The sequence below is a fragment of the Amaranthus tricolor genome, chromosome 15 (assembly GCF_026212465.1).
Source record: "Amaranthus tricolor cultivar Red isolate AtriRed21 chromosome 15, ASM2621246v1, whole genome shotgun sequence".
NCBI lineage: Eukaryota > Viridiplantae > Streptophyta > Magnoliopsida > Caryophyllales > Amaranthaceae > Amaranthus > Amaranthus tricolor.
In genome coordinates this window covers 9,300,303-9,323,318 of record NC_080061.1, presented here as the reverse complement: position 1 = coordinate 9,323,318, position 23,016 = coordinate 9,300,303, and the positions used below count along the sequence as shown (strand labels likewise).

At 30.3% G+C, this 23,016-nt stretch overlaps 1 protein-coding gene across 1 annotated transcript; it reads right to left on the bottom strand.

The window, feature by feature from the left end:
• Nucleotides 1-18,284: 18,284 nt before the first annotated feature.
• LOC130801704 (60S ribosomal protein L32-1) lies at nucleotides 18,285-20,370 on the bottom strand. Its single transcript, XM_057665585.1, has 4 exons — nucleotides 20,245-20,370; nucleotides 20,009-20,112; nucleotides 18,634-18,815; nucleotides 18,285-18,543 (listed from the first exon to the last, which is right to left on the bottom strand). Exons 2-4 carry the CDS (start codon nucleotides 20,096-20,098, stop codon nucleotides 18,414-18,416), a joined length of 402 nt encoding a protein of 133 aa, XP_057521568.1. The 5' UTR covers nucleotides 20,099-20,112; nucleotides 20,245-20,370; the 3' UTR covers nucleotides 18,285-18,413.
• Between the last annotated feature and the right edge of the window lie 2,646 nt (nucleotides 20,371-23,016).

Sequence of the window (23,016 nt, the reverse complement as noted above, 5' to 3'; positions counted from 1 at the left end):
TTTAGGGTATTGTTGGGGGAAGGGATTTGAGGGTGAGAATGAATATACATGGGAAGGAAAAAAGGATGGTAGTACCGATGATGAATAATATCTCCTCTTATTCCTCTTACATTTGGTCTTTTTCTTTTTATAATGTGTCTTATTAAATTTCTTTAGTTTTTAAACAAAAACCTATTAGTATAGGTTTTAAATTATCTAAATGTGAACATATAAATTTTAAAAAATATGTCAAGAGTGCGAATTTTGAAAAGTGTATGATCTAATAAAATTAAACACACAATCACACAATAAAAAAATAAAAAAAAATAAAAAAAGTCATCCTATGATCCTATCGACAACAAAAAGTGTTTGAGAAATCTTAACTCTTAATTTTAAAATTTTACAAAAATTATCAACTAATGATCAACATTCACAAATCAATTATAATAAAAACATAAGCATGACAATCTAACTTTCACATATTGAAACACCACACACAGATAAAATACCATGCGCACACACATACACATAATCTAAAAATTGAAATTGAAAACTTAATATTATAAATAAAAAACACACGAATAAGAATACTAATAAAGAACAACCAAACACAAATATATATAATCTAATAATTGGAATGATTCATTAATGTATTTTCACCTTAATCTCAAACCGCTAAATCATTAAACAAATAGACAAAATTTAATTTTGGTCAAAATTAAATCCCTATATATATAGCAAGAGAAGTAACAAATATACCTACTACCCAATTGTCATGGTATCATTTATTTAATTTATTTATTTGTTTAAATTATTTACGTCATATTACCTTATTGCCCCTTGACCTTTTGCATTGACTATTGACTTTCAGTCAACGGGCCTTTTTCTGAATTTCCCACTCTCCCTCGTTCCTTGGCCATCCTTCTTCTAAGGATGGTAACTTCCCACTTCCCCTTAAATGCATGGTAATCCTTCTTCCATGCGAACTAACTGCCCATGTCCGAGAATTTGTCAAAGTATTTTCACATGATGTCCGAGAAGTCGATTAGTCGGACCCCCCATGAAGGGAAATTTCGAAAATATTCTCCAAAGTATCAAATCTTGGTTATGACCGTGTATTTGATAAGTCGGACTATCAGGATGGGGTAAAATGGCAATAGTTTTAAGTTATAAAAATTATGTTAAAGCCGTAGGTTCGACAAGTCGGACCCTAAATTACACTCCAGAACGAATACGAATTATTTCAAGTATTAGGATGTCCGCATGGTCGATAAGTCGGACCCTCAAATGGTCCCAGTTAAGGTGAAAAAATTCTAAGTATGGGAGAGATGCTTCCATATTTTTAGTATCATCCGTGACATAGAATTACAAAATCTTTCCGCGTCTTTGAAGGAAAAAGGGAGCATGTCAGAACAAGGAAATTCAAAACGACTTCAAGTTTTAAATTCCCCGCCACATCCATAAGTCGGACCCCCTTAAGTACCTCAGTGAAGAACAAAAATCAAAGTGTATATTCAAGTCGTGTCTTCCATACATGTGGCTCATTTAACTAGTGGGTCAACTCAACTATGCCGCGGTATCATGTTTTCCCCTACTCTCCGGCTCGAAGCATTGATGAAAAGGAAGGTAGATCAGGTCAAACCAGCATCCTGTCCGTAGGGTCTATAAGTCGGACCCGCCTTGATGGTGTGCTCGTTCAAAGATATCCAGGTCCTTGGAGATCCGTGCGGTCGATAAGTCGGACCCTTCTTGGGGGCTGCCTTATTCAGAAATATTCTAAGTATTGAGACTTCCGCGACATCAGTAGGGCATGTATCAGGGTCCGACTCCTACACCTATTCTTCCGCTGATAAATGAAAAGGGCAGCCAAAGATATTCCGTGGTATGCTGGAAGCCGCGGCTTTGCTGGTGTTAATCATTTTTCCTTTCTTTGAAGCATCTCCTGCGGTTATTTTGAAAAGGCTATAACTTCTCCGTTACAACTCGGAATTCGGCATATGAGTAGTCGATTTAAAGCTTGCAAATCCAATTTTCGGGATCTTCCAGAGAATTTGCCGATTAACGGTTACTATTTCCACACGAAGAAAGATTCTTCGATTCATCAAGATTGTCTTTCTCATATCATTCTTCGCGTGTGGGGCTAACTGTCATGGTATCATTTATTTAATTTATTTATTTGTTTAAATTATTTACGTCATATTACCTTATTGCCCCTTGACCTTTTGCATTGACTATTGACTTTCAGTCAACGGGCCTTTTTCTGAATTTCCCACTCTCCCTCGTTCCTTGGCTATCCTTCTTCTAAGGATGGTAACTTCCCACTTCCCCTTAAATGCATGGTAATCCTTCTTCCATGTGAACTAACTGCCCATGTCTCCCATGATCTTCAACTCCCCCTCTCTGATGTAACTTCCTCCTTGAGCATTATAAAAGGGACAACCATCGGAGAGGAAGGGATATCTGAAAAAATAATCCTTCTTAGTATCCTTACTCACTCTCCATTTCATTAGCCCACTGAAATCCAAGCTATAGCAATCTCGAAACTCAATTACATTCAGTTTCTAATCCTCTATTCAATCTCACATTAACGTTCTAACTTGAGCGTCGGAGGGGTTTTCCGGGAGATCACCCCCGGACAAGGCTAACGTTGTATTGCAGGATTTGAGGTCTCATCAGCGGAAGGATCATAAACACTTTCAGCATATTGATAGTTGTACCCGATTACACCTATCTCCAGGTATTTTAAGTGTCTTTAGCACTTCCTCATTTCATTACCGAAACACCAATCATGCTTTTTATCCCCTTATTTGGCTCGTTGTGATTATGCTAACTTTATAAACATATTACACATATTTGCATGTTTTGGTGTTTTGCTCATTTTAGATAAATCTCGTCAAAAGTAAGCACAAACTAAGCACATTAGGCTAATAGGCTACTCATCTAACTTCGAAGACTCAAGAAAACAAAGTCCCAATAAGCCAAGTCAAGGAAACAAGTCAAGAAGGTACTAAAGCGGACTATTCTAAGTCCACTCGACCAGAATTGGTCGAGCTAAGTTGGATGGAGCATATAAATTAAAAGAACTTTGGTTGGAGACAGAAGTTGAGCATGGTCATTTTGAAGGTCATTCGACCAGGTCGAGCGAGTTGGCTTGGGTGAAGCTAATAGTAGCTCTAGTTCTAGTAGATTTTGTGAGTTGTCAGAATGCATTTTAGAGGCATAGGCATCCTCTCAACCAGATCGAGCGAGGTGAGTTAGGTCGATCGGACCTAGTTCTTGTCTTCTGCCTGATTTATGAAGTTTCTGACCATAGCATTTGATGATAGCTCGACCCGGTCGAGCAAGTTAGCTCAAGTCGAGAGTTTTAGGTAGTAAGTAATAACTGCGCTTTTTAAAGCTGATAGGTGGTTATTTCTCCCACACCTTGTGCCTCTATTACTTTATTGCTCACCACCCCTATTTACCACCCATTTAGAGATTATTCATCTCACAAATAGAGATGGTAGAGAAATTATAAGACCACCACCCGCCACTTGTCATCCCTACATATATATATATATATAATAAAAAAATAAAAAAAAGAAGAAGAAGAAGAATACCGTCAAAGGGGCATCCTCCTACACTGGAATTTCTTTTTCTATTTTACTTAATTTCCAAACCATTCTATACTTCAAGTATTGTATTTTCCTTGGTCAGAAGTTTTCCCTTTTTCATTAGGTTCTTTGTGGTTAATCTTTTATTGCAATTTCCATTTTCAACACTTAGATTTAGTTGACGTTAGCATTAAGTTTATTCAGGCAATATTGTATTGAAGTATATTCAAGTATTTCATCAAAAGTTTGATGTGTAATTGAAGTCTTCATGCATTTAGTTACTAAATATGAGATAAATCATTCCAACATAAATAAAATAAATAATAATAATAATAATAATATTAATCAAAATCGGGCCAGTAGCTTTTTCACGCGGCAGGTGCTACTCGAACCCCTAAGTTTGAGTGCGTTATGTTTTCGTTTTGCGCACCGATGTCATTAACAGTCATTTAAACGCTAAAATTAATTAAAAATAGTAAATGGGTGTTAAAAATTATGACATTTGGTACCCAACGTAAGTCGGATTTTCTGTTTCAATTTTCAAAACTGTCCAAAAAGGTCAATAAAGTTACTGGTTGTATTCAGATGTTAGCAAATTATTGAGATTAGAATTTAATCATTTAAAATTATGAATTTTAGTGATGCCTTGGTAGTATAAAGTGGATTGAATGTGTAAATACGTACTAATACGTGATTTTTTTTGTATGAGTGTTTGTGTTAGGACCTCGATTCATAAGAGGTTGAGATTCCATTCGTGAAGTGCTTTGATTTGATTTATCGTGTTACCAAGGTACACGCTTAGACCATACTTTTTTAATTGGTTATGTAAAGTAATGTTGTTTTCATTCTATGACGTGAGTTGTATATCACTTAAGGCTTAGACCCCTCAAATAATTTGAAAGGAGTTACTACCCTATGGATTTACTACATTGGACTTGGAATTATTATCATTATCGGTTCCATGGCAGTTTTGGATGATTACGGTCACCATGGGGGTGTGCAACATCTTAGGTCGGAGGTTGCCTAGGGATTAGCTCTCCCATGTGTATTCCTCCAAACTTCGCTATTACTCTGGCGACCCGAATAGGACGGACAACTACATGAGTTGGGATTTGAAAAGTCAAATATGACATCTAGACTATTAGAGCTTTTGCATGTTAGGATGAACTCATTGCTTATATGTAACCTGTATAATTCACTATATGAAGTCTCTGACGTGTACTAGTTTATGTTCTTTGGAATGTGCTATGTTGTGGTCATTCGACAACTTGCAGGTTGACTTGCAGGTGAGGCTGGTGTGTGAGGAACCAAATAATAGAACCTGTAATTGAGCTGACTATCGCACCCAGACTTTTATTATTTGTTAAATGAACTTTAAAATGTTTCCTATCGCAAGTAGGCTTTTATTTTGGACATTAATTAGTTTTAATGAGGTCAGTAGGTTCTCAAGTTGCAAACTTTAAGACTTCCGCTGATTTATTATTTTCATTTTTATTTATTTAATTCTTTATCACTAGAATGTCATTGATCCTAGAAACGATTTAACTTAAATGTTCGATGTGTGACTCGAAATTCATATTCACATGTTAATATCCGGTTCACTTTATCTGGACTATTACAAATCACCTCTGGTTTGGATAGGTGTAACACCCCGTTAAATTATCCATTAAAAATAATTTTAATTATTAATAAATAATTAGTCAATTAAATATATTAAATAATTATTTGAGTACACCTTTATTGCGTACGTGTTTTGTCGCGTAAAAAGTTTATCGCGTAACGATAACAACTAAACCGAACAATAAAATAATTAAATAAAAATTAAAAAAAAAAAAGAAAAATCACAAAAGTTGGCCAGTTGTTTGGGATGTATTGGGGGATTTGTAACTCCTCCCTAAATGCCCAATTAAGTGGCATTAAGGCTATCTAATTAAGGGGAGATTTAAGTGTGCTTAATTAGGCTCTAAAGGGTCAAAAGACATTTGAAATTCACTAAAAAAATTCAGAAATTTTCTTACCATTTTAGATCCATTTTTTTGACCATTTTAAAGAAAAAGAGAGAAAAGTGAGAAAAAAATCTTGAGTGTTGTTTTGGGTGTTCGATTGGGCAATTTTATCCTTAATCCTTGAAAATTATAAGTCCTTGATTATTATACAAAATTTAAATTTGTTAAAAAAAAATGTTGTTCATGATTTAATTCTTTAACAAAATTTAATTTGTTAGAAGAATTATAATCATGTGTTAAGTTTATATAGTTTTATTTTTATGATTTATAATTATTTAACAAAATTTAATTTGTTAGAAGAATTATATTCATGTGTTAAGTTTATATATATTTTTTTTATGATTTATAATTCTTTAATAAAATTTAATTTGTTGGAAGAATTATATTCATGTGTTACCTTTATATGGTTTATTATGATTCATATTCATGTTTAGTTTTCCATGAGTTCATAACCTTTTACAAAATTTAATTGTTAGAAGGGTTGTGTTCTTACATTTAGATTGATAAAGTTTTTGTTTTATAAAATCCTAATTCTTTAACAAAATCATAATTTGTTAGACGAGTTATGGATGAGTATTTATTTATAAATTATTTATGTTTCGTTAGCAAAATTTCTATTTACTAAAGAAGTCGTGTTCAAGATTTTATTTTTTTTTATGTATAAACGAAAATATATATATATATATATATATATATATATATATATATATATATATATATATATATATATATATATATATATATATATAAAGAAGTCGTGTTCATGATTTTTTTTTTATGCATAAAGGAATATATATATATATATATATATATATATATATATATATATATATATATATATATATATATATATATATATATATATATGTACATGGGAGGGATCCATTGAGAAGGGGTTGAAAATGAGAAGGGTAAGAAGGACTCAACACCCTTGATTTCACTAAAATAAAAAATATCTATGGTCACGATTGAGCTAAAAACTCATAATTGTAAAAGTAACTATGTTACACAGAAAGGTAACTATGAAATAATTTTTAAAATGTTCTTAATTTATAACATAGTATCCTTTTTTGTATATATAGTAACCAAACAAAATCAAACAAAAAATCCTTCTCACCCTTCTCATTTTTAAAATCTTTTTTGTATATATCATTAATGAGTGATAGAAATGTCTTAATATAATTATTTATATTGTTTATTTTATGTTGTCTTTAATTGTGTGTTGAGATTTGTGTATGTGTGGTTACTCATATTTTGATTATTTCATTATTAAGAATGATTTGTGGTAGTATGTGATATAAATATTTAAATGAAATACAAAAAAAATTTTAAAAAAATTTTAAAATAAAATTTCTGGACAGTAGGTGTGCCTCGACGGGTGCACCTCAAACCTCGACATTCGAGTGCGTTTTGTTTGTCGCTTCGTTCACCGATTTCATTAAAGGTCACTTAAACGCTAAAATTAGTTAAAAATAGTAAATGGGCGCTAAAAATTATGAAATTTGGTACCCCATATAATTGATGTCTTTCAGACGTAGGGGTGAAGTCGGATTTTTTGTTTGAATTTTCAAAACTGTCCAAAAAGGAAATAAAGTTTTTGGTTGGATTTTAAAATTTAGAAGTTATTGAGATTAATATTTAATCATCTGAAATTATGAATTTTAGTGACGCCTTGATAGTATAAAGTGGATTGGTTGTGTAAACACGTACTAATATGTGATTTTTGTATGTGTGGTTGTGTTTAGGACCTCAATTCATAAGGGGTTGAGATTCCTTTTGTGGCGTGCTTTGATTAATTTACCGTGCTTTTAAGGTACACGCTTAGACCATACTATTTAATTGGTTATGTACATTAATGTTGTACTCATTCTATGATGTGATTTTGTGTATCACTTAAGGCTTAGATACCAAAAATAATTGGAAAAGAGTCTAACTTAGAAATTTGAGGATGGTTATGTTGGTTACCCATTTGGGGTTATTATACTGGATTGGAATTATTATTATTCATCGTTCCCATGGCAATTTTGGATCATTACGGTCACCATGGGGGTATGCATACTTTACCTTTGACGACCCGAATAGGACGGACAACGTCTTAGGCCGGAGGTTGCCTTGGGATTAGCTCTCCCATGTGTATTCCTCCAAACTTTTATATTACTCTGGCGACCCGAACTGGACGGGCAACGACATGAGTTGGGAATTGGAAAGACAATAATGACATCTTAAATGTTAGAGCCTTTGCATGTTAGGATGAACTCATTGTTTGTATGTAACCTATGAAGTCTCTGACGTGTGCTGGTTTATGTTCTTTTGAACTTGCTATGATGTTGTCTTTCGACAACTAGCAGGTCGATTTGCAGGCAGGAATAGTGTGTGAGGACTCGAACATTAGAACCTGTAAATGAGCTGACTGTCGTACTCGTTTTATGATATATTTTTTTTTCCGTTGAACTTGATTATTTACTTTAGCAAGTGCGTTTATATTTTAAAGTAGAGTATGGTTTTGAAGAGGCCCTTAGGCTCTCAAGTTGTAACCTTTAAGACTTTTGCTGAATTGTTGCTGCTATCTTTATTTGCTTATTTCTTTATCACTAGAACGTCATTGATCCAATATACAGTTTAAGTTAAATGTCCGACGTGTGACCCGGAATTTATATTTACATATAATTATCTGGTTCACTTTAGACCGAACTTTTACAATAGGTGGCGTATGGTTTAAGATATGTTTTGCTTTCATCGTAATGTCATTGAATTTCGGGGAGAGTCAATTTTCTTTGATAATCCATAGTTAAAGATTAGTTCATCTTCATGAGAATAGGGTAATTATGCATTGGTTGTAATTGTTGAATGTGTGCTTCATGCCTTGAAATGAAAATAGGTAGTTGGTCATGATTTAGTAAGCTTTTATTGCTTGAGAAAGAACACCAGTATCTGAGATGTATTATTTTCCATGACTCATATCCATGTCCGTAGGTTAAAGATTAGTAACAATTATTTTGGTGAGAAAAGATAGTCTTTATCTCTTTATCTTATTATCTTATTTGTCTTTGTGTAACCTTAGTCTTAAAGTAATTTAGTTTATTGCATTTTTATTTGCTTTCATGTTTAGTTCTAGTTTAAGTTTTAATTTTCTTTCTTAATTTTTTTTATCAACAACCATCATAACATACGTTTTCGAACCTACTAGTCAATTGAGAAACCATAGACCTATCTCTTACTCCACGTGAATTTGACCCGTACTTTCCGACGTACTATTACGTCATGCACGCACTTGTGATATTACTCCACCGACCTTTAGATTTAAACGTATGGCCTTCTCGACCCAATCTATTAGACCGATGGGATTATTGATGAGTTTGTCATTGTGCTTTCTGGAGCTTGACCTCTTACAACCATTAGTCTCGTGGGACTTAAAATTTGTTAAAAATTATGTTCTTTGCACTCTCAAGTATCCCAATTCCAACTCTTACTTGAAGATGGCTTTTGAATTTTATAATATTTATATTCTCCATTTATACAACAACACTTACATACATGATTATTCTTTTGTTTGTTAAACCGACTTAAAATCCTTTTTCACTCCTCCAATTTCATCATAGGTTGTGAAGCAATAATACACGTTCAAATTTTTAACAAAGACATTTTAATTTAAGCATCTCGGACCATATAATTTAAGTCTTTGTGTCAATTGGCTCCCATAATCCTTACAGCCTGTTTGATGGTGGTATTAAACGGTGATAATAAAAATGAAAATTAGTGTAATTTTGGTTGAAAAATCTCTTGGTTAACTTGATGGTCATGCTTGTAAAGAATTTGAACAGCAGAAGTTAGGGTTTTGTAATTTCTTATTACTTCATTAAAAATAATCATCCTCAATATATACATGAATACTTGTTGCTAAATACGGAAACTAAATAATCTAAATATTCTATACATTAAATGGAGAAACCGAATACTATAAGAATAATCTAAATATTTGCAATTATTCACTTTCCTAGAGCTTGTCCAACTTCAATAATCTCATTTACTTCATAAAATTCTTTCCAATGCATCACAAAAAAAACTTTTTTGTGATCAAAGTTTCATCACCATGGGAATGACATGGAACTTTTGATGAAATTTTACACTATAAATAATTCACATTACCAAAATTTAGTATCACTAAGCAAATGGGTCCTTAGTGATATCAACATTTACCTACCCAACAAATAGGGCACAACAAACAAAGTAGTCATTTTTCTTATTGCTTCTCCATCATTGTTATTCAGCTGCCTTAGATTGCTTATGACATAGACAACGTTAAAAAAATGGTCAATTAAAATAACTTCTTTTAGCAACAAAGAAAATAGCAGTCATTTACTTATATAAAGTTAGCACCAAAAATAATGAGAAATAAAATTTAAATAGCCATATGACTTTTATAAAAGAACTTCAGTTGTGTTAGAGTATATAAGATATCTTGGGGTCTCAACCATCAGCTTAAGCTTTTGGTTAAGTTGGTCTCTTAATATGGTATCAGAGCCGATAGTTCGATCAAAAATTATAAAAAATGGTAGTTTCGAAATTCAATGGCGTTCTACTCTAATTAATATTACCACATGCGAACTTGACGGAGGTTCGCATCTGAGGGGGGTGTTGGGATGGTTTATTCCACATCGAAAAATTTAAAGATGGTGTGCACACTTTATAAGCTATTGAAAACTTTCTTCCATTGCCATATGGTTTTGGGATGGTATATATCTCCTTGGTTTATGAAGTGTGTGCACCTTGTGTTTTCCCCGATAATATGCTGGCATTTACATTAAGTCCAGCTCAATTTAACATGGTATCAGAAGTTAGTGTGACAAAAGGTCACAGGTTCGAGTCTCAACCACCCCTCATTTAAAGTGGAATATTTAGCACCATGTATGAGGAGAACATGTGTTGCATCCACACTTCTAGCCAAAGGGCTCTCATGTAAGGAGGCGTGTTAAAATATATAACATATCTTAGGACCTCAACTTCTAATAATTAATTAACAAATAAATTTGGTTGAGTTGGTCCTTTAATAACATGTAATAATTAATAAATTCAATAAAAAAAAAACACATTCACAACCTAATTGGAAAAAGATATTGAAAACTTATTATACATCCAAAACAAAAAGTATTTCCTTAATTAATTACTTACACATTAAGTGCTTGAATTTTGACCATGATTTCTTACAAATACAATGAAGGATAATGGTTGTTTGATTGAAATTTTTTTTCTCTATTTATGTGAAAATGGCAAGCAAACCACCTTCTTTGAAACTTGCTAGTTCTCCCCCACAAGGAGAAGTGCAAAACATAGTAGAAGCTTTCATTAACTACTCATTAACCGTTGAAAAAATGTGAATAAAAATTATAATAAAAGCTTCCGTCGAGAGAAGGATATTTAACTTTTTACTTTTTGGTCAAACTAAGAGTAAGAAAGTTACTCTGTGTAATCCCGGTATACTCTATCTGCCTACTTAGGTGATTCTTCTCCATAGAAGGACCTCACATCCTAAAAACACTCTTTATCCCACAAAAATTTATACTTTAATTGTAAAAGAACTGACTAAGATATCATAGTGAAATTCTTGATTTTTTCTTTCAGCCTAGATTTACTTGCCCTTTTATCTAATCGCACCCTATCAACAGACATATCTAGTACACAATAATAGACTAAAAAATAACCTAAAGGACCTCAAACACACATATCTAGTACACAACTATTAAGGTTGATCCAATAAACAATTGAACTTGCACCATCACTTACACATAAACAAATGTAATATTTTTTACTAATCAACTTGTATGATAGAAATTATTTCACATTTATTGTTTAAAGGACAAAAATTAAGTTCCTTTGTGTTAATTAATTCTTACATTTTGACGATAATGTGCAACCAAGCACATGGCTATAGAATGATAAAGAAAGTGATGAAAGCAAAAGAATGAAATGTTAATGTTCCCAAAAGTAGATACATTAACATAAAGCGTTACATTGCATAATACAAATGACTTGTAACCACTATTTTACATTAACAACATATCAACATTAATAATATTTCTTGGTTAAAGAATCTTCTTCTTAATCAAAAAAATAAAGGCTAAACAACATCCAACCAAATTATTAACACACGATGCAACATGTTATTGATCACTTGACTAAAATATGTTGTATATTATTAGTTTTGCAACAATCTTACATGTTTTTATTTTTTACAACTTTTTGGTATTTTTTGTAATTTCGAAATTATCAACTTAAATAGAGTAATTATGTTTTGAGTTCACGGCTGGCTAGTGGAAGTAAAGAGACAGAATCGGGGAGAAAATAGTGAAAATTAAATTTATGTTTCTCCTGTAAAATCTACAAAAGCAGTGCATGCTCTAAATTAAATAGAGCGATAGTTTTGCTTAAATTAAAAAAATTTTACTTTAAATGGTATGTATATGATCCCATCAAATCTACAGTCTAAAGAGTTATTTTTTTTTAATTAATTAAATTGATAAATTAAATTAATTAATTAGTACTTATTTAAGTAAAAATTGTCCTAAATAATTCAATCTATTACTCATTACTCGTGAATAATTTCACCTTTTGAAAATTTTTAAATAATCCAACCTTTGTCTTCATTTTGTTGTGAATGGATCATCGAAGAAACAAACCGGGTATTTTAAGTTACTACTAGCCATTATATTCAACAGATCATCCTCCTCCTTCTTTGTAAAATCTTAATAATTTTAAAAGGCATGAACTCTAACTCCTCTTCTTCTCGCGTTCAATTTCCAATAATTATGTGAAATGTAAACATGGTTTCAAAGCAAAGTTGTAAAAGTTGAAGAAAGGTTCTCAGGGCTGGTGAGAATTTTTATTTGTGTCGAAAATGAAGAGGAAGAGGAAGAGAAAGAGGTAGATGGAGACTTTAATAAATGTCAAAGAGATTTTTTAATTAGAAAAATAAAAGGTACTATTTGAATAGCTTAAAAGGAAAAGAAATTTACCGGTTGTAACCAATTTTTTGCAACAAAGATCTATTGGCAACAAAAGCTATGTAAAAGTTGAATAGTTTAAAAATTTTTAAAAGATAAAATTATTGGCAAAAAATGAGCAATAAATTGAATTATTTAGGATAATTTTTTCCTTGATTTAATATCATACGAATCCATCCAACTCAATTGAAATTGAATTAAGCTTATTATCAGTGATGAATTAACTTGAACTTATTAGTATTGAATTGAATATAGTTTGATTTGATAGTTATTTGTTGATTTGCCATACATTCCGGCATATTTTTCATTAATAAATTAAATAAAGAAGGGTAATTAGTGATAGTTAATAGCTTAATAGCAATCATGAAAAGTAGTTAATTGCCAACCAATAATTTCATAAAAGAAAAAAGTATGTTAATTAATTAGTTATTATATATTGTGAATATTTTTATTGCGATGTAATCCGAGACAAGAAGAAAGATAACTTTGTGTGAATTAAATTTAAAGTGAATTTTATTCATTAACCGAGACAAAACTCGATTATCTTAACGTAGATTTTATTTTCAGTTTATTTATTTATTTTTAGTTTTATTTCATGATTATAAATAACTAATATACAAATCACATAAGGTTTTTTCATACTATTTGCGGGAAAAAATAAATTTATAATCTATATATATTTTAAATATGTAGTATTAAAATAACATACCAACATTTGATAATCTCAAAAACAAATCATTGTTTGCCAAATATCGTTACACTTGTAGGACTCAAAAGTAATATTTCCTCTTTCCCAATGTAATTCCTATATGTTTTTATTTTTGGTTTGTCTCAAATTAGTTGTTATATTTCTTTATTAGGAAAATTATATATTAATCCAACCTAAATTATTCTTTCCAACCCAAAATATTTCATTACCATCTCCTAATAAAAATAAATCTATTTAAATCTAATAAGAAAATATTTTCAAAATACAAAAAAAAAATAATAATTTATGCTCTCTCCGTTCTTTAATGTTCTTCTCGTTCAAAATATTTCACTTTAAGGAGAAAAAGATTTTTGATTAAAGTTTGTGAGATATAAATAAAAGATAAAACATATTCGTGTGAGATTTTGTTAGATTCATTTTTATGTATACTTTTTTACTATATAGTATTTTTTATAATTTTTTATACTACGCATATAAAATATAGAGGCTCAAATTAATATTTCAAACCAATACTAAAACGTAACCTCAAAAAAGCAAATTATCATTAAAGTAATTAAATTGGAACGAAGGGATACGCATTTTTAATCTCAATAGAAACTCTATATATACTCCTATTAAGTCCTATAAATAATTTTTAGCCATCCATGAATAAAGAATGTTTTTAAAAGGTTTCTTATTGAACTGTAAATCGTACTTCGTCATCTCTTATTAGCTATTATAAAAAATTATTAAAAATGTATGATAATAAAATATATATTAAGACGAATTTAACGAGATCTCAAATGAATATATTATTTCTTCTATATCTCTTAAAATCGAAGTCAAATTTCTCTTTTCTTAAAGTGAAATATTCTAAATAAAAAAAGATTTAAAAAGGAGAGAGTATTGTGTTAGAGTATATGATAGATTGAGGGAAGGAAAAGGCAAGGAAAGAGAGGCAAAAAAAAAAAAATTGAATTGAACACCTTATTTGAGGAAAACAGAATATTTCAACTGAGACAAGATTTAATTTTCATATTGTATTATATATTTGAAATGACGTGATCCGAGGAAAATGACAATAGTAGTTAAAATTTACTTCATGGGTCATGATAGAAGCAAGTAATTTGAATAGTTTTTAGTTGTTTATGTAGTTGTAGTCGTGGATAATAGTAATTGTACTATTTTATCTGTTACATATTTTGTTGTTTAATTAAATGCGTAAATTAATATTGTTCGGTAAAAATAGTAATTATATATTGTCTACATTCTAAAAACATCGAGAATATCTAATTTATTAAGAAAAATGTAGAGAAAATCCAAATCACTACTTCTATACTAGACCTTAAAAGTTGAACCACTATATGCTCTACTTAAACTATTGCTTTACAGAGCAATGACATTTTTTAAAAATAGCATTGAAGCACATTTTTAAAATCGAATATAACTTAAATAGTTATTATAAAGTAATTGTTAAAATATTTTAGTCAATGAAGTGCAATAATTAAGCACCATTATGGGCAACAAAATTATTCTCCTAGCTAATATTAAATCCCCAAGAAAATATAGTTTAGATTTGTAAATTTGATTAGGTCAACAAATGATCTTCATTAATGTTCATATTGAGGAGCACTTTTCTTATAATCCTTAAAGTTATTAATATTAAATCCCTAAGAAAAATTTTGGTTGATAAAGAATTCTTGGCTCATACAATTTTGATAAATTGTAAATTTTATAAATGTAAATGTTATTAGTTGAACCGACCATCCATAGAAATAGAATAGTAGTAGAATTAAATTCTGGACAAGATAGTAATATTTTATAGTTTGTGGACTAATATTCAAGGATTCCCCAACCATTTCCTTCAACTGAGTGACCATCCAACCTTTTTTATGACATGAGTGTTAAATTATTAGTAGTTTAATCTCTAAGTTTTCTCAATCAACCATCATTAAGAATCAATTATCACTTCTTAGTTTTTTTTTTTTTTTTTTTTTTTTTTTTTTTATGTTGAAGTATACATGATGGGAGACCAACATTTTGGAAAAAAATTAATTACATTTGGAAAAAAATGCTCATAGAAGTAAATATTTACTAACTTTAAAGATATCAAGGATTCAAGGGTATTTAAAACAATAATATCCAAGACTTTTTTAACCCAAGTATGCTCATCATGAGACAAGTCTATATAAAAGGCCTATTATGCTAAAATTTCCTATTATTGGACTATTTAACCCAAATATGAGGCACGTTTCACGATAAAATCGTCTCATACAAGAATTTGTGTTTATATAATATTCTTAAGGCCCTAAAATGTTAATTTAGACTCCCTCTATTTGCCCTATTTGAGATTTAGAGTTCGTTTAATCGATTATTTAATTTGTATTTTATTTTTAATTTATAAATTAAAATATTGCTAAATGAGAATTTATTTAATTTGTTATATATGTTGTGAAAAATTAAGAATTGAGTTAATACATGACAACCATACAATTCTAATTCAAATAATTAGTATGAATAGAAGGTAGAATTTATTACATACTCATTATTACATACTCTTATATCCCTCTCAATTTATTGCATCACAAAAAGAAAAAAACAAAAACTTTCGAACAGGAATTGATAATATACCAAATTGAAAAGAAATTAACGAGACCAATTGCGCCACAAAAATCTTTAATGGGTTCGATACATACTCTCATTGAAGGATTTTTCTTGAGCCGAGAGACTTTTTGACCGCACTCTCCTTTATGGTATCAGTTGACGTCTTTCTTCCCTTCGCAGGCCTTGATCATAGTTTTTCTATGAACGGGATACACTGAGTATGATGATGATGAGTGATGGTAGAATGTTAAAAGATGCTTTGTGCCAAGGGGCACGCCCGAACAGTGTACAAATGGTTATGATAAGAGACCGTAATGAACCTGCCTCAAGACCTTCTCTAACTTTTGGGTTTGAAATTGAGTCTTCGACATTTTCAAACCCAAACGCACTACAAATCCAACATAAATCAAACCTAACCAGCCAAACTATCCTATAATTAATATTAGATTCATTTTACACATACTTGAAAAAGATAGTCTTATTATGAAACTGTCATTATGGTCCAGCCCAAATCCATGTTTTAAAATTAAATTAGATTTTTCATATTCAAATTGAAAAGATTGATCAAAACCTTTCCCTCTTCCCTTGTTTTTTCTGGCTTCCATAATTAACTTCCTCTTTTTTTTCCTTCTCCATTCTCTTTTCTTTTTTGATTTTTCGCCATTTTCCTTCCTTTTCCATTTGTAAATCTCTTCGTCTCTCTCCCTTTTGAAATTAAAGATACTCTTCGATCTTCATTTTTTTTTTTTTTTTTGTTTTGATTTTGTTTTGTTATGTAGTTGTTTTAGTTTGTTTTTCATTTTGTTTTGAGGTCATCTATTGTTTAATCTTTGCTTTTTTAGTTTACATTTAATGTTGTTCACTTACAATCAATTGATAATTAGTTTATATATATATATATATATATATATATATATATATATATATATATATATATATATATATATATATATATATATATATATATATATATATATATATATATCTTTGTATCTGTTTGAATTTTGCAATTTGTTGTATATTATTTCATCCATTTTTCTGTTTATATGGATTACAATGGCGAAATTTTCAAAGAAAAACACCGAAAAGGACTTACTGCTTGTCGTCATTCCAAAAAAAAAACAAGATGTCTCCAGAAAATCCATTGCGATAAAGATGAAAAAAAAGGTTAATACTCAAAAGACTAAAAAGCTTGTCATAGAAAAAGAGAAGCAAGGGAGACAAAAATTGAGAGAACAAGTCGTTTTTATTTCAATTATTGTTGGATTGTATGTTGTTTGTTCTTCATTTTCGTCATTTTTAGTTTCATTATTGATGTATATAAGTATAAAATTGACGTATTTTGTTTTAGTTTTATCATGCAATAGATTTGCTTAGTTTCATAATTAATACTCATAAAATTAAACTTGACATGCATAACCTAAATATTCATATGGGTACATGTTTATTTTATCATGCAATAGATCTGTTTAGTTTCGTAATTGAGGCATTTGAGGTAATAAATGATGCATGTAAGTTGTCTTTTGAATCGTTATGTTTTGTTTTGCATTTTCTAAGTAATTTATCTATTTAATTTCTTAATTGATGCTCATAAGATTAAAACTGATAAACATAACCTGAATATTCATACTAGTAATATTTGTTTTGTCATGGAATAGATTTGTAATTTTTGTAAATGGTACAAAATCACTCGATCTAAAGATCATATCTATAAATGATAAAACAAACATTTACTATTAGGTGCTTTTCTTTGATGTAATCTAAAATAATCTAAATAAACAGAAAAAAGGATGAAATGATATACAACTGTAAACTCAAAACAGATACAAAGCTTTAACTATTTATAAATATATATAAACGTATTTAACAATGGTGAAAAACTAATAACCAATTGATTTTAAGCAAACGAAACTAAATGTAAACAAAAAAACAAAGATTAAACCCTAGATAACTTCAAAACAAAATGAAAACAAAAACAAAAACAAAATAAAACTAGATAACACAAAATGAAAAAAAAAAAAAAAAGAAAAAAGAAAAAAAAAAAAAAAAAAAAAAAAAGATCAAACTGTAGACAAAGATTGAAGAATAAGGCCCATTTATGACTCGATCCATTGAGGACCCAATTAAAAACTTAAGCCCATCAGACATGGAGGATGAAGGTTAAGGTCTATCTCTAAAGTTTTCAGACCAAATGGTCTAAGTCTGAGTTTGGGGGCACTAAAATAGTATGTTCAATAATTATTTTTATGCCACAGCAAGGCCCCTGTTATCCAGAGTAAATAAATGAGCTGACGAAACAGTAAAAGTGGGTAGGGGAGAACGGGTCTATAACAGTATAAGCATAAAAGTAAGGTGCTATTTCACAGATATAAGCATAAGGTAATTCTAAATCATCAAACTCGTTGACAATTCAAAATTGAGCAAAATGGCACACATTTAAATTAAACTAAGATGAATGTTTGAAGGACAGCAAATCTCAGAAGAAATATCTTAAACAATTTTTTACCCAACACTAGTTAAGCAAACAAAAATTTGAGCTAATGGATCACTCATCTTCTTGGCTACGCAGCCTAGCGAGCTTGTTAGTTACGACAATGTCCAGCTGTGCAGCACGCTCAACAATATATTTTCTCTTTTTGGTTGAGACATTGTGGGCAATCTCTGCGCAGTATGTCCTGAGAAACAAAGAACACTCAATCATCTAAAATACACATATGTTACAACCCAATAGAAGGGAAATAATCAAAAGTATAAATCAGTTTTACCTGTTGTGCATCATTAACAGTTCCAGCTCGCTAGCATTGTGCACAACAAACTTCTTAAAGCCATTGGGAAGATAGTGACGAGTCTTCTTGTCAGAGCCATAACCAATATTGGGCATCAGAGTGCAGCCTTTGAACTTTCTTCTAACTCGTGAATCGATACCCTTTGGCCTACGCCAATTAGTCTGCAGTGACAACCAAACTCGGATCATCACACAACAGTAATGTCAAACCTTTAATCCCAAAAGTTTTGAGTCGGCTATAAGAATCAATATGGCAGTTTCAATGATTGTCCATATAGATTTCTTCTCGAATCAATAAGTGAAGGTAAAAAAAAACATAATGCCACAAAACAAATAGAACATACTACAATCTCTAAAAAAACACGTGATCCATAAACTCAAAATTAAATGGCATGTTCAATACAAAAATACTTCAACACAAGAAGCCAACATAAAAGAAGAGGTCCGTGAATCAGAAAATGTTCCTTAATGTAAAAGCAACTAGTATCAAATTTAGTGGAAAAACTTGAAAATATTCAATACAACTATAGCCCATCTGCTTACACTCTATATTCTAATCAGATGTCTTATTTCCTCTTTTGGCATATTCACATAAAATGTCTCATTTTCTTATTCAGTAGTAACATTTTTCCATTATGCTATCATGGGATTCACTTATTTACCTATTTCCATTAAATTATCACCTTTTCCCCATACTTCTCCCTACCTCACTCCTCTTATGTGGGCTCACATGTGGTCCCACTGCACTTGTCCTTAAAATTGGTGCATAATCAAACGAGACATTTGGTTAAAATTAGAGAAAGTAAAAATTTAATTAGACTAGCCCCAAGAATCCTATTCAATTTAAAATTTTAAATTAAATAAAATAATTAATATTTAATCTTTGATAGATCAAATAATCGAATTGAAATGGGTATAAACACACGTTTAAAGAATCGGTATGGGCTTAATTATGTCTATTATTGCAATGGCAGTTGCAGGCTTGCAACATTAGTTGAGATAAAATGAAAGAAAGTTGATGCTCAACATTAGACTCTACAAAACCATTGCCTATTACATTCCAGCTGATTGCGCTACAATACTTGTTTCTTGGCTCTGATTATCTTTTTAGCTAAATTAAATTATTTCACTCTAAATTAAATAAGCTACAAAGTAAAAATAAAACTAAGTGGTATTAACATTGCTTTCTTAAGATTAAGCTCAATTATTAAGATTTATATGTCACTATTAGTTGCCTAAAAATTAAATTAAGGTAAGAGCCTAAAAATTAAATTAAGGTAAGAGCCTAAAAATTGGAAACTTGATAAACCAGAGTATGCAAAATTACATAAATAGAGACAGATAGAAGTATAAACCTTGACGGAGATCTTGCGATCACTCTGCGGCCTCTTGAACTGTTTGACACGCTTCTTCACGATCTTCTTCGTTAGTAGAGGTACCGCCATGGCTGCTTCCTAAGCTGTAAAACAGAAAATCAGAAGTTTTTCAAACAAATGCAATTTAAAAGGAAAAAAACGTAGATTTATTAATAAATTCAAAGAAAATTCAGGCGAGAATAGAAATGCCGAAAATCAGTGAGAAAAAGACTTACGATGAAGATTGGGAGGAAAACCCTAAATGAGAAGTGGGAAGAAGCAATAGGCGATTAAGATTTTAAAGTTCATACAGGGTTTTGAAGATATGTGATTAGGGCTTTTTATTCCAGGTTATAGCCCGAATTGATTTTAGATTACAGGCTTTAGCCCATTAAAAACCAATAACAAAAGAAAATCACAAATTTTTTTAATTGGTCCAGCCCATAAAGGAAACAGATAGTCTCTTGAGAGACCGTCTCTTTAAGAGACGTGTCTCAAGTCCAACCCATTAAAAATTAATGTTTACTTACCGTATTCTTAATTCCTATTTACATCATACTTAATGTTTACTTACCGTATTTTTAATGCCTACTTTTAATATCTTAAATGCCTACTTACATCATTCTTAATGCCTACTTACAATATTTTAAAAAATATTTAATGAGTTGGCCCAATTAGAAATTAAAGATATTAAAAGTAAGTATTTAAGATATTTTAAGTAAGGATTAAGGACACAGTATGTAAGCAATTAAGGATGATGTAAGTAGGCATCAATGATGTTGTAAGTAAGTATTTAAGGATAATGTAAGTAGGCATTAAGCTTTAATGGGCTGGGCCTAATAGATGATCTCTCAGGAGATCGGCCGAAAGAAAATATTTTCTATTTCACCTTATCTTGTGTGACCGTTTCACCATGAGACAGATCCATATAATTAGTTTATTTTTTGAAATGATCACTTTAAAATTGTAAGCATAGTTATTAAAATCGTGATTCTGAACAATTCTATAATTTTACAATCCAAAAACAAGCAAGTGATCTGGATCGTACGTAGAATTGTAGTGTTGGTAGAATCTTACGATTTTAATTGAAATAAAAATTTGAGAGGTAGAATCATAACACGATTCCACAATTCTATTATTTAACAATCCGAACAAGCAAATTTAGACTCAATTATTATCAATTTTTGATATTGTACTATCTTTCGCTGTTTTCTTTTACTTATGAAGATTATTATCGATATTTCATTTTAAACTAATTATTGTATGTTTTTGAATTTAATTCTTAAAAAACAACACAAACAAAACGTGAATTCACAATGCAAGTTTAAATTTTTGAAATGAGTAGTTAATACTAGGCACTAAATATATTAGCATATTTAAATTCATTTGTAGAGTCGTACGATTCTAGGATTCGATGTTACCGATTTGATTCTACCTCTCTAAACGATTCCAAATAGAATCTCAATTATAATAGCTTTGATTTTAAGAAATCACTTTATATAGCTTTAGTATTTTATTACTAAGATTAGGGATCAAAATGGTGAATTAGTTTTTTTTTAGATATTATAAATGCGAGTTAATAAGGGATAATAATATAGATAATTTAGAAATAAATATATGATTATTTTAAGTTGATTTTGCTTTGGAAAGATGCGATAAGATTAAAATTTTGTTAACTTTAGAGTAACTTATTATGTAATGTGTATCTGCTTACTCAACAGGGGAGGTTCTGAGCATGTTCAACTGTATAGGGCCTCGAAAAATTAGGAGTTTCAATATTAAATTAAGTTCTATATATTAAGTATTTAAAGATACAAAATTGTTGGAATAATATGAAATTATACAGGATCATTAAAAAATTTGTCAATTTTTACTCCGTTCCAGCTACTCAATGTCGGTAATTGATACATTGTTTTGAGTAGGAGTTGATTTTATAAAGGAGTATTGTTGGAGGCCAACATATGACAACAAAATTACAAGTGAGTGGATAGTGCTCCGTTTTCAAAGGGACTGATCAGTGTAATTATTATTATGTACTATATTATTATTAATTGAATTTCTTTATACATAATAAATCACTTTTTTGGTTACTAGAATATGGGCTTGCAAGATTGATTGTGAGTTGGAGTGATACTTATAAGATTATATGTCTATTTCTCTATGATATTATATTATACGTAAAAAGTAATATGTTTTTAGGCGACTAGTAGTTAGGTATTGGCTAACTTCATTCAAGAGAGAATTGGTCTTGGTGCTACGGAGCATCCTTTTAATTAGATGCTTAGTGCGCACAAAAGTTGAGGATTTGGTTTTCAAACTATAATGTGTTCATCTCTTATCTCTGTTTATAAAAGCATGTTTTCACTGATAACTGCAAAATGTTTTAGGTGAAGTGTGTCCACTCACTCAACCTTTAGTGGCTGACACTTTATTTGTTTTGATTTTAAATTGTAGATCATTTGCGGGAGTAATCGATTGTAGTTCATGTATATAGGAGTAACATAATATACCATTGTATTTATTTTATGACATTTTAATAGCTTTAATTTAGTATTGAAATTTTGTTAGTGGTAAATTAATTGACGATCTTTGTAGACCTAAAAAAAAAGCTTCACATTTGGGTATGGGTATGGTCTGTCCGCCTCTTTCAGAAAAAAGAAGCCCCCACTTGGACCCTGCTTTGTGTAGGATATTGGAATTGTCCTTTACCTTACGCATATGCGCTAAATATTTCACTTTAAATGAGGAGTGGTTGAGATTCGAACCCGTGACCTCTTGTCATGTATACTATGTTAAAGAACCGATTCAACCAAAAACTTAAGCTAATAATTGATACTTTAGAATATGTTATATACTCTAACAGTTTTTACCTGTTCACATTTGGGATTACTTTTATTACATTAATGTAGTAACGTTTAAATTATTACATTTTGAGTTTAATTTTCATGTTGAAAGATTTATTAGGTTTATTAATAGGGTTGGAGATACATTTTATATATTTTTGAGTT